General features: G+C 48.7%; 1 protein-coding gene across 1 annotated transcript; it reads left to right on the top strand.

The window, feature by feature from the left end:
- The first annotated feature begins 474 nt into the window (after positions 1-474).
- Positions 475-2,205, top strand: LOC126541945 (solute carrier family 22 member 7-like). Its single transcript, XM_050188915.2, has one exon. The coding sequence runs from the start codon at positions 475-477 to the stop codon at positions 2,203-2,205; it is 1,731 nt and encodes a 576-aa protein (XP_050044872.2).
- The last annotated feature ends 11,183 nt before the right edge of the window (positions 2,206-13,388 follow it).

The following is a 13,388-nucleotide window of genomic DNA, read 5'->3' as shown; positions in this document are numbered from 1 at the left end:
CAAAACGTTCTTCTTGTCAATTTTCTCCTCGTAAGTAAACATTTAGTGAAGAAAAAATGCACAGTATGCACCTCGACCATTTGTAAAGCAGCCTTTGAATTATGGGACCTTCCGAAGAAAGGAAGATGGCGCCCCCAATGTTGATATGCACAGTGGAAAATGCGGAACGGTATTCAAGGTGCACAACTCATTATCAAAATATTGTACGCCTAATTCTCATTATTATTATTAGTATTACTACTGCTCCCATCCCTCCACCTCATTTATTATAGTTGTACTGTCCGCTTTATGGCGAATTCACCGACGTGGGTGTGTCCCGTCGTCTGGGATTATCATCACCATGCCACGAGACCACGCGGCATCTTCTCACGTGTCAAAGAAGAAGCTGTCTCGCCAGTGTACGCAACGTTTCCAGCGACTGTACTGGCTGTTGCTTGCTGTTCCGTCAAAGAAGGCACTGTGCAGACCTCAGTAATGGACATCCTGGCCCCACGACGGCTGCTGTCCAAGGACCTTTTGACCAGCGAGTCCTTCGACTGCGCCGACGCCTTCGGCCACGGCACCTTCCAAAAGCGCCTGCTGCTGCTCTGCACCATCGCTACCTTCCTTGCGAACCTCCACGGCTTTGTATTCCAGTTGATTATGAGAGACGTTGAATACAGGTGCAAGCTTCCGGCGCCGCCGCCGCATTACAACGACTCTGCGCTGGAATGGAGGAGTTTGTTAATCCCCAAAGAAGCAGATGGCGAATTGAGCCTCTGTCGCCGCTACGAGCATCCTGAGGAACCAAACGGCAGCACCCCCAACACAATTCCCTGCGGTGAGTGGGTGTACGACGACGATGACGAGCCGGCGCGCACTAGCATTGTGAGCGACTGGGACCTCGTCTGCGAGAGGCGGATACTCGTCTCGGTGATGATCGCCGTCCACGTCGCCGGCTCTTTCCTGATCACAGTCATCGCTGGATCGCTCGCCGACACCATAGGCAGATTGCCCCTGCTCCTCGCATGCGTGGTGGTACTCATAATCTCCACTGTCGCCGCATGCCTTTCCAAAAGCTACGTGATGTTCGTGGCAGTGAAGTTTGTCAGCTCGGGAAGCGTCACCGCAGTCATGAATATTACCGTCATGTCCGTCTTCGAGATTACCACGCACAATAACCGGCCGCTCCATGTCATCTTTGCTGCAACCCTGGGTCTTCTGTTTTCCGACATGTGGTATGCCACCGTCACCACGGTCAAGCTCGGCTGGATGCTCAAGCACGCGCTCTTTATTTTTCCGACCGTGCTCACGCTGCCGGCCTTCTGTGTCGTCTTCGAGTCGCCCCGCTGGCTGATCGTAAAGGCTCGCTTCAAGGAGGCGGAGATGGTCATGATGAGTGCGGCCGTGATCAACCACTTTCCCATCCATTTCACGGCGTTGACACTGGACAAGGTCAAGACGGCGATGGTCAGGAACACCATGCGCTTGCCGTCCATCGACCACGACATGCTCAGTGGATACTCCATGCGGCGGCGCGTTCTCGTTTTGAGCCTTTCGTATTTCTCCATGACGTTCTCCGCGTTCATCCCGTCGTTCGCCACCGAGAACAGAAATGAGCCCTGGTACACACTCGGTTCATTTTCCGTGAACCTGTTAGGCTACGCGATGATGCACCTGCTAATCACCAGGCTCAGCATACTGACCGTAATGAATGTGTGGTTTTCAGTGCTCGGCTTGCTTGAATGCCTACTGAGCGTAGTCGTCGGGGGGGGTCCCGGGGTTATGATCCAGGCCTTGGTTATGGTAGCCACGGCGCTCTTCTACTCCGGCTCTATTCTTTGCTTCGTCTACACCCTCGAGCTTTTCCCTACAGCCATCCGTGGCACGGTGTTGTGCTGGGTCTTCGCCTGTGGACGTCTAGGCGCCGTGTTCGCCACAGCAGGGCTGGAGTTCCAGAATCACGGACGGGCTGACCTGGGGCACGCAGTGGCCGGCACTCTTCTTTTCGCGTCGATGTTCGCCCAGGGTGGCCTACCGCGCGCCACCTCAGCAGAATGCACCAAGATGGACTACCGGCGCCCGTCGTTTGTGCCCGAGCACAGAATGGAGTATATGAAGAAGACGCTTGACTCAAGCATCCACGCTACACCCAGAAACAGGGTTAGTGACGATATCTCCAAATATAGCACTGCCTCTCGGAGTCGTCGACGTTCGCGTAACTAGGCGTGAGTTTAACATGGCGCACACTTTTCCCCGCTTGCATTTTACGATGGCTGCTGTTTGCAGGTGACTGGTCGTGAACCTGTAAGCTCACGCGTCTACATCTCGTGATCTGCAATGTGTTATACGTGGCCATGATTCACACGTAGTGTGCGTGAACTTGTGTGATATTTTTCTGCAGACGCAATTTTCTATTTCTTTCGTCTGTATTTTGGATTTTATATGAAGAAGTGTTTGGATTTTTCGCTTTAGAAAGCGTGGACAAGAGCACATTGTAGTGTCGTCCTTGCTTGGGCACATGTCCTAAGGTGCCCCATTGTCCCATTATCACCACAATCGTCAGTTTTCCAGGGAACCCCACTCGTGAACATTGGTATGCTATGCAGGCATGGGCGACTATTATTGCACCTGTTTTGTTCTTTAGATACATATCTTCTTTTGTTTTCTGTTTGTACGGTTATGTGAATTGACTAGTGATGTTTGTGACTAGGACGATGGACGTCGTACTTTTTGGTACAGCCGTTTTCAAGCTTAAAGTGAACACCCTGTAAATGCTGCTGTACTGAATGCCCTCGCGAATGATGTGTTTTGTGAAGTACACTGTGCAATTACGCCATGAAGTATTTGGCGTCGTGAAATGCAGCCACGTCGCTACTGTAAATCTTACAACAAAATTTTTGTTCAGCCTATATGGACGTGTCGTGTCTTGACATTCGCTTGCCATGCACGCCTGGGTGCCTTTATAGGCATTCGCTTTTCGCATGCCTACGATGAACGAAGGGATTTCACTCGCACTGTAGCTTTTTCCACATAATTATCCGATTTCTGCATGTAAGGGCCCTCGTTAACAACTGAACAGTGGTAAGCGCAATTTCAAGACGGGAGAGAAGGCAGATACACAAGAACAGGACAAGCGCTATGTCTATCTTCTGTCCAGTCTGGGAATTAGCGCTTGTCCTGTTCTTCTGTGTCTATCTTCTGTCCCGTCTTGGAATTGCACTTACCAGTATTCAGTTGTTAAGCGTGAACCAACTACCCCAGAAACAAATTTTGTTAAGGACAATGGTCAGTGCAGTTTGTACATACTTCTGAAGCCAAGGCAACATTGAATAAAGGGTATACAGATTAATTGAAGATGCGGAAGGATGGGGTGAAACGTTTCAGTTCGGCGCAAAGTACTAAGCGGAGGCTGTGACAGCTTATCCACTATTTCACATGGTGACACGACACTGTCTGGGAATGTAGCAGTTGTAGACAGCATGTAAAGGCGCTCGATTTTAGTACGGTGGATCTCGCTGCCTCCGTCATGCTTTTAACTGCAGGTCGGTACGGTTCCCTAAGTGCTTACATCCCGGTGTAGCTTGATTATCTTCTCATTTACAGACGCGCACATTGCAACCACAGCTTCTCGGACTAGTGCTATGCCGTAATATTTGCCCTTGCTGAAAAGGGAAATTGAGAAAGTAACTCCGGCCAAAAAACATTGCTTTGTTTTTGAGCATGTTCTGTAACAAGGCTGTATAGGCAACAGGCTACCAGAACAGCCATGTGTTGTAGACATTGAAGTTCAGAAAGTCAAACGGGCGTTTCAGTGTTGCTCAACTGCCTATACCTCAGAAAACTGTCACTGCTACTCACAATTGCAGTCTACAGCGACGCCGCGGATGCAGCCAAAGTTTCGATATAAACGCCTTCGCTCTGAAATAGCGGTCACGTCAGTTTTCAAGTTCTTTAAACACTGAGGCCCAAATTGTGAAATCTTGCTTATCTTAGTAAGGAAGTCTTCAGTTTGGCTAGGCGGCCTCAGGTCAATTCTGAAAGCCTTCTTTCTGTACTGGCCTCAGCGGAGGATTCCTTCGTGCTTCCTTATTGTAAGGCAGCCATGAAGCTACCTTCAAGCTTCGTTTCCTTGTTCTTTTCACTGAAAGAGGGCTTCACAGCAATGATTGTCCATTGATGCTCGCTTGCTCACGCTCAGTTGCTTACCGCTGGCCATGATGGAAGGAACAAAATTAGGAGGGAGCATGACGTCACTCAGCTAGACTCAACAAGCTAGCCTCCTCTGACTCCGTATTTCTCTCTCAGATCTACACGTGCGCGGTGGCTCTCGGTAACGAATAGGCCCAAATTGTTGCTGGAGCTTTCAAGAGATTGCTTGGTTTTTCACGCATGCTTTTGTGAGGTGACAGCCGTATGCTTTTGATTTATTAAGTCGTTGTCCTGCACTGTTTCGTCCAGTCATTCCTGACAGATACTTGCATTTGCACTAAGTTTGAGTCACGGTGCTTCGACAGCAAAGTACTGGTGACAAGTGGGCGCCGTGGTCGATATTCGTGCTCGGTTTCTTGGCCCACTAGGCTTAACAAGAGCGGGTGTGTTAGCTCTACATGAGTTCCGAGATTTTACGGCGATGACAAGCCAGCTGTGCTGGCAACATCTCAGATGCCACGCGTTAGGAACGTTTACTTTGGTGTCAAAAGAAAAGTAGGTGACGAGGGCCTACTTTTCCTTTATATTACAGTAGAGCCGTTAGAACCTCGCTGGGTATCTCTTGACATCCGCAGCTTCGCCGAGCTGGGAGAGAGAGAGCTGAGAGAGAGTGAAATCAGAGTATATAAACACCCTCGTGTAGCATGGCTACGTGGCGAGGGTGGACGGAGCCTAGCGGAGGAGAAGCAGCGCGGTGGGGACACAGGTGGTGTGCCGTCATTGCTTTCCGGTAGAAATCCGCGTGCTCGCTTCAGCGGATTTCAAGAAGCTACTAGGTACACGGCGTCGGAGCTAGCATGCATCAGAGCTAAGACGCGTCGCGTCGGTGCAGCGTCTAGCACACGACACCGACGCATGTGGCGTCTCAACAAATCGCTTCTGTTGCGGCGGGTACCTCAAATGATGCGCTTTCCTAACCGAAACCCCCCACAGAGAAAGGCGGCATGGATTTTCCTGAAGCCTTAACTTCCCCCTGCTCCGCTGGTCTCTGGTGTTTGCGATAGCAGAGTCACGCTTAATTTTTAATGCGAAGCATATTACTAGAGCTCAATCCAGCTACTCAGGCGCGGCGGTGTCGCCTTCAATACCACGTGACACCGTGACGTTACGACAGAGGAGAAACGGGGCTCCAACTCGCGCCGTCGCTTGCGGCGTCTCGGCGGTACATAAGCAGCTGCGCTTTTTCTAGGTGGCTTTGGCTCAACTCTTGCAAGATGGGCTGGGTGGGAATCGAACCAGGGTCTCCGGAGTGTGAGACGGAGACGCTACCACTGAGCCACGAGTACGATGCTTCGAAGCGGTACAAAAGCACCTCTAGTGAATGCGGTGTTGCCTTAGAAACGAGCTGTTTCTAAGGCTCAGGCGTGCGTCGCTTGCTCAGGCGCACATTTCGTTGCCGCGCCGAACGCTGCGTTGCTCGACGCTCACCGCGTCCAATGCGGGGCGCGTAGTCGCTGCGCCGTAGCCCATTGTCTTACACCCCTTGGCAGGTCGACGGGAACGCTGTCGCGTTACACTCTTGAAGGCGAAGCAGAATAACGCATGAGTTGTTTCTTCTACAAGCCGAACCAAATATAGCCAAGCAACAGCAGTTCACCAGGCTAAACAGCGGTTCAACAACTAAAATAAAGGCTAGTATGCTTCGCATCCTGGGCTTAACCTTAGCTAAGCCACAGCCATTTTTTGATGACTAGGCTGCAAGGCTGTCATGTCCGCCTTCCCAGTTTATTTCATCTTCCATCTCGTTGGCAGGAAAAATGGCAGGGATTTTTGGTAAGGTGCCTTAGGTTTTAGCATGGCTCACTGAACGAATTTCAAAGAAACAACAAACTTTGTAGCCTTTAGGGCCTCTAAGATAGTACAGCGCACATGGCTTGCCGCACGCGCAACCGAATTTCGATGCCACGTACAGCAAGTACAGGCTCTCGCGTTAAAGCTACAACAAAACATTTCGAACGGATCTGAAGGACGGCTTCCTATGTTGACCAATACATCGTTGTTCATGCCTGATGACAGAAATCTAAAGCGCGCGCGCACACACACACACACACACACACACACACACACACACACACACACACACACACACACACACACACACACACACACACACACACACACACACACACACACACACACACACACACACACACACACACACACACACGCACGCACGCACGCACGCATGCACACACACACACACACACACACACACACACACACACACACACACACACACACACACACACGCACGCACGCACGCACGCACACGCACGCACGCACACGCACGCACGCACGCACGCACGCGCACGCACACACACACACACACACACACACACACACACACACACACACACACGCACGCACACACACACACGCACGCACGCACGCACGCACACACACACACACACACAGTCCTGTAGTAGTGACGGTGAATGATACAGGCCAATCTCTCAATGACGAAACATTTTTATTAGGCGAACTTTCCCCACAAACCATGTTCCTCGTTGTTGTACTCGCCTCCGCTCGCTTCGCCAGCAGCGTCGCATGCCTGATAACATGTCTGTGGATTGAAAAGGAGAGCTCGCGTGCGCCGCAACCACAGTTGAGGCGGCAGTATGGACGGCGACAGTTCTGATAAGCAGGAGGAGGCCTGGAATCGACATCGTAACGAGATGAAGAGGAAACGAATCGCCCAGGAAACAGACGAACAGCGCGCCGAGCGACCGGCTTGAATTCACCATTGACAATAAACAATGTAAGCTTACTTGTTTAAAGTGTTTTTTGCCAGTTGATACCTGTCGGTCACCTGGCGACATAATAAAGACGTCTGTAGTCATGTTAGAGTAACGTACACACGAATACCGCCCCGAAAATGGTAACAAAGTGCCCAAAACCAGCCAGCGAGCTGTGCGTCAAGCCCCACCAGTCGCTACCGTAGCGACCATATTGCTCACTACGTAATAATTATGATATTAGTTTTGATTGTGCTAGCGTCACCTCTCGGTCGCATGCTTTAGTTCACTCCGCCACTGCTACTCTTATTTCCGTTGCACTGTGGAAGGCACAGTTTCTGTGTTTAGGCCGCTAAAATTTTACCCTGCGCTTTAAACTTGTTTCGCAGCAACGCGGCGAGCGAGTGCTTCTTTGTTTGTCGAAGGCGCAAACGCAACACGCTCGCTTCAGTGAAACCGAACAGCATGCTGCTGGTCAGTCAAGACAGCGCACGATACACCCTGTTCCAGCTGCTCCGGGGTGCGATAGCACATGTTCTGTTCCCGCGCCAGCCACACTAGACTGTAGAGTGTCCAATTTTCGCCGATGTAGCGCAACTGCGCCACACGTGTATGGCGTCCATGTTAGGCCGGACTATACTGCACATTCAGCTTGGTCACCCCAATGCACTCTTTTTCGACCGGAGTCAAAACGCACTGAGGCCCTGCTGTTAAACGTAGACGACTAGAAAGAAACCTGTATTTCAAGCGTAAGATCTCACACAAGGCCTACTGCATGTCTAAATTATCTGAAACTGGGCCTTTTACGCGGTCTAAACTTTCTTTGCAGTTGACCTTTAATGACGTGGAGCTTATTCAAGGTTCCCACATCTCACAGGTGTTGCCAATAGCTCCTGAGCTTTTTAAGTAGGAATAACTTCTGGTCTGTGGCAGGAACTGTTTTGCACAAGTTGCTAGCTTTCAATTCTATGGCTTTAGACAATTCATCTACTAGTGCATTTCCCTCGATGCCTCTTTCCCCAGGCACCCAGAATTTTACAACGTGTTCGTTAGACATACAGGTTGTGTATAGCAGCGCGTAAAGATAGTTGATTATGGCATTTTTGTCCTTTTTAACAAGAACCGCAGGAGAAACCACAGGGCTGCAGGATGGCTTGTTTATATCTTTGGCGACATCTTGCCGAACTCCTTTTGAATGATGTGATGCTCAACTGCAGCACCGAAGGCCATGGAGATATCTCCATGGAGATACCCGCTATGGCCGCCAGTGGGTCGGATGTGTATTGCCAGTGTTTATGCGGTGCTTGACAGTACAGGTTTGACCTAACAGAACGGTCACAAAGGTCAAAAACGCCCCAATAACAAGATAGGAGGCGAAGGAGATGGTCAGCTTGATGGGGAAAAAGATCTGGAGCGATCATTTTGTTCAGGTCGGTAGTGGCAGATCTGGTGAAGACGGATCTGGTGAAGAAGTATGCTCTGATCTGGGAATCTGTTATTCAGCAACATGTTGATTTGCCTTGTTTGACGCATTATACAGGGTGTTTCAGCTAACTTTAGCCAGAGTTTAAAAATATGTCGATGCACTCTAAGACGACGCGACTAAACGCATGCTGCTTACTTTTGCATGCAGTGTGCCCCGCTGCATTCTGTATTTTGATTAATTAGATAATTAGTCAAGATTAGTTAACGAGCTTCTGAAGCAACGAAGCTATGAAAAAAATTCCAATTAGAAGTTTGCAGAACGTTTTGCAAAACGTCCGAATAAATGGTTTCTGTATTTCCATCTATTAAATATTAATGTTTTTCTGCTTACCGCGGATGTCCGGGAAATACAAAAAAAAACAACTATGCGACATGCCCGTTTGCGCATCGTGATTGCACTGCTTCCAAGCGTTCCGCGCACAAACAGACATAGGTGCGCTGCCGCTTAAAAAGCGACATTGGCAGCGACGCAAGCGTTGGCTCTTCGATTGAAGCTAGCAACCGTTATCGCTTGCGTTGCGTAAAGTGACTGACGGACGAGTTGGTGGTGGTAAGTGGTAGTTCCAGACAGCGATAAACAGACTATCGCGCATCGGCCAAGCCTTGCATCGGCTCTTACAGCGCGAGACTTTTCGTTATGCCTTTTTCCAATGAGGAGAAAGCAGACATGATCCTTGCCCTAGAAGCTGCAGGCGGACAGAGACGGCAAGCTGCAAGAATATTTCGAAGCTGGCACCTGGGCACGCGACCGAGCGCGATGACGGTATCGCTGCATTATTTTCGTCGCGTCGAATTCCTCCATTGGCGCTCCCAACGAACCAGAACTTACTTGATGTTCACGTCGACGGTGTCCGTTTGACGGCGTTAAAAGATACTGGAGCTCAGGTGTCCATAATGAGTTGTAATCCCCGCTGTCGACTGAGGAAGGTTCTCACGCTTCCTACTTCTCGAGACGTACGCGTGGCCGATGGTAGCACTGTTGCCGTCACTGGAATGTGCACTTCCCGTATAAGTATAGCTTACCGCCACGTTCCTGTTCTTTTTGCAGTGCTGTCCAATTGTCCCCATGGCCTAATCCTCGGACTCGACTTTCTTACGGCGCATTCAACTTTGATCGACTGTTCCGCCGGTACCCTTTGCCTCGAACTTCCTCTACTCGCGAATATCTGTGCCCAACTGCCGAACAACTTTAGTACGACGGCCTTCGTCCGCCTGCCGCCTAAAGCCTTGACTTTCGTCGATTTGCTATCATCTTTTCTTGTGCCCGATGGTGATTACGCCGCCACACCTGCTCCTGATGTCCTTTTGATGTGCAATATCCCTGTACCCCACTCCGTCGTCACCGTCGCCGATAACCGGACGTGCCTCCCCGTCGTCAATTTTGGCCTGACAAAGGAAGTTCTACACCAAGGCATGTAGGTTGCAAAGCTGCGCACTATAGGAGATGACGACTTCACGACGTTTTCAGTAGACGTCTGCTCAGATTCTTCTCCATCTCCACAGAATGCTATTTGTCTTGACGCAACATTTCGTACCAGGATTGCTGTGTACCTATTGCCCGAACAAGCAGCAGCTTTGTGTCGCCTTTTGGTTTCCTACCACGACATCTTCGACCTCAACAATCGCCAATAGGGCCAGATTTCAATTGTTCAGCATCACATAAATACTGGTGATGCCAGTCCTATTCATCACCGGCCATATTGAGTTTCTGCTTCAGAGCGTAAAGTTATTCAATATGAAGTGAACAACATGTTTGCCAACACCTATGAGTAGCTGAAGCAAACCGGCAGCTTCACAAGAAAGAGGCAGACAGCTTCAGTCATAAATAATGAGGTTTGCTCCAACGTTTTGTCTTTCATGGCGGCTAATCCACAGGCTAGCACGCGCAGCATGAGCGCACAGCTCGGTGTGTCCAACTAAACTGCGTGAAGGATTTTGAAAACAGTTGGACTGCACCTCTGTCATCTGCAGTTGCATCAATGCCAGGAGCCAAGGGTTCTACAAAAGAGACTCGACTTTGCGAATCGGATTTTTATTCAGGAGGAGCAGGATTCTGACTTTCTCACCGAGGTACTCTGGACTGACGAGGCGAACTTTTCTCGAAATTGCCAATATCCACAACGCACGCTATTGGAGTGAGCAAAATCCCCACTGGCTAGGAAGATACCGCCACCAATATCAGTGGTATTTTAACGTTTGGTGCGGAATATATGACAGCACAGTCATTGGCCCAGTGTTTTTTAACAACACGCTGACCGGCAAGAGGTACGTAAGTGAGTTCCTCGAAGGGCCGGTTGAAGACTTCTGCTGCAACATGCCGCTAGCCCGGCTTGACGCAATGTGGTATCAGCACGACGGGGCCCTAGCCCACATCTGCACTCAAGCAGGAGCATGGCTTGATGTTACCTTCTCAGGGCAAAGGGTAGGGGAAAAATGGGCCTGTCCTGTGGCCAGCAAGGTCACCCGACCTCAATCCTCTTGACTTCTTCCTGTGGGGTTATATTATGGATCACGTATACACGACGGAAACGACGACTCCATAAACCTTACAGGAGAAAATAACTGAAGTCTGCCACAGCATTTCACCGACGGTGCAGAAGATTCCAGTGTTGTATCGCTGCAGGTGATCACTTCGAGCACTTCCCGTGAAAGCGCATGAAAAATAAACGTAAATTCCGTGAAAGACTGTGTCTGGCCATCTAGGATACTCTTATTCTATTATTTTCACCGTTCTGGAAACGGAGTTTCTTTATTTAGGGATATTCAATTTGCTTACAGCTATCGCGACGTGACGGACCTGTTGCTTCCGGCAGCACAAGCGATAACCGCTGCATCTGCTTATCGCTATAACCAACTTTCGCGAGGGGAGCACATCGCTGGCGTAAATGGCACAGCTAAGGCCTACGTCGCTGCCTTGTGGCCTTTTAAGTGGCAGCTGGCCTATGGCTGTTTGTGCGCTGAACGTTTGGGAGCAGTGCAATCACGACACGCAAGCGGGCATGTCACCTGGTGTTTTGTATTCCGCTGGCATCATCTGTAAGCTCAAATACACCAATGCTTATTAGATATAAAGGAAGAAACTGTTTATTCGGATGTTTTGCAAACCACTCTGCAACTTTCTAAATGGAATTTTTTCCTAGCTTCGTTACTTCAGAAATCGGTTAATTAATCTTGACTAAAATTCTAATTAAGGAAAATACAAAAAATAGCGTGGCACACTACATACAGAAGCGAGCAACATGCATTTGGTCGCGTCGTCTTAGAGTGCATCGGCATATTTTTAAACTCTGGCTAAATTTAGCTGAAACGCCCTGTATACAGTGGCTTATGCTTAGATACTAGATTTATTGGAGATTTTTACCTATACTTAAATACCTCGTTGTGGGATTTTGCGGATACATGTAGTGAACTTTGTTTCCAGTGATACTTCATTGCCCTTTATCAAGCTTTATCTTTGCATTTGTGTATTTCATCTTCGCATTTCTAGTGTATATATTGCAGAACTCTGCTTTTTATATGTGATCTCTGTTGCGGCTATAATTTCGGTGCAATTACAATACACGACTGGTGACAGCTGCTCCTGTGCAATACATTGGAACGAAGGACAGCGTCATTGAGATTTTTCCCTGGCCGTTGCATATGTACAAACATGTAAACAAGGTTCTTGAATGACAATGTTTAATTAAAATATTTGTCCTCAACTGCTTCATTACACGGCCTTTACATTTATCATATCAGTGGCATGCACTAGCTACTTTGCTGGTTTCGAACTGATGTAGTTTTCAAGTTCTTGTGATATTTTCTTTGCTTAATAAATAGACAAAAACATGGAAGCATTGATATCAGTTATTTCTGCCACAATTTTTGTGACATACGAATATATCTTTTATGAAAAAAAAACGTATATTACTTGTCTTGACAATGTGTAGCGTCCAAGAATTCCTTTGCAACATTTTTGGCAATGGCAATGCAGTTATTTTTCATGTATTCAATCCCTCGACAAATTGTGTAAGGAGGAGGCCGAGCTGCAACGTGAGCCCCCTAGAACGAAATTTCTGGCTACGCCACTAGCTATGAGGCCATGATCCCAAGATCTTTTTCAAGGTAAACGGTTTTCTACCTAATTAATTTAGAGCTGTGCAGAGGTCATGTCTTTTATTTTCAAAAGATAGGCAGTAGCACAGTAGATGTTGTACAGTCTCCTCGACACTGCAGGCATTGCACTTGGTGCTATCAGCCATTCTAATAAAAAAGTATATGCATTGGTGAATGCGACGCCCAAGCGTAAGCGGCACAGCATTGTTTCCTCATTACGTGGAAGCCCAGGTAACAGCCGCAGTTGCATAGGTGGGTCGAGGGAATGCAAAAGATGTTGGGTGAATGCAGGTGTGGGCCACTTTTCCAATGTCATATATACGGTGCGCTAGCTTGCTTAAGTGTTGGGTTGCGTCAGTCCGCGATAAAGGTAGAGAAACAAGGGTTGCTCCTTCGTGTGCTTTCCCAGCAGCTTCATCAGCGAGGTCGTTGCCAGAGATACCGCAATAATCCGGCAGTCACTGAAACACGATGTCGTGTCCTTTCACGATGGTGCATTTCTCGGATCTCCGACACGAGTTGTTCACAGGAGCCGCGACGAAGAGTTGAAAGAAGACATTGTAAGCTGCCTTCGAGTCTCAGAATATTGCCTACCGATTACCCGGTTAGTTGTTAACATAATCAACGGCACCTCGGAGGGCAACAAGCTCAGAACCGGTCTATCTTTTCACGTGAGCAATCCTGTATCGTATGCTTATTGGTCGTGGTGGTATAACCGTTGGTTATACCATTGGTATAACCATTGGTTATACCACCAGGTGGTCTGAGTGGAAGATCCATACGTATATATGCGGAGTTGGTCAAAGTAGAAAGTGCGCAAACAATGCAGAGCTACTTACTTAAAGGTTAAGGTAGGCAGGTCAGTCTTCTTTCTTATCCCTG

This window comes from Dermacentor andersoni, chromosome 2 (genome assembly GCF_023375885.2).
Source record: "Dermacentor andersoni chromosome 2, qqDerAnde1_hic_scaffold, whole genome shotgun sequence".
NCBI lineage: Eukaryota > Metazoa > Arthropoda > Arachnida > Ixodida > Ixodidae > Dermacentor > Dermacentor andersoni.
Note: the sequence above shows the minus strand (reverse complement) of the source record. Positions and strands in the feature narration are given on the sequence as shown.

Bases quoted from the DNA above. Each gene is read 5' to 3' on its own strand.
- LOC126541945 (XM_050188915.2), top strand. From the start codon at position 475: ATGGACATCCTGGCCCCACGACGGCTGCTGTCCAAGGACCTTTTGACC.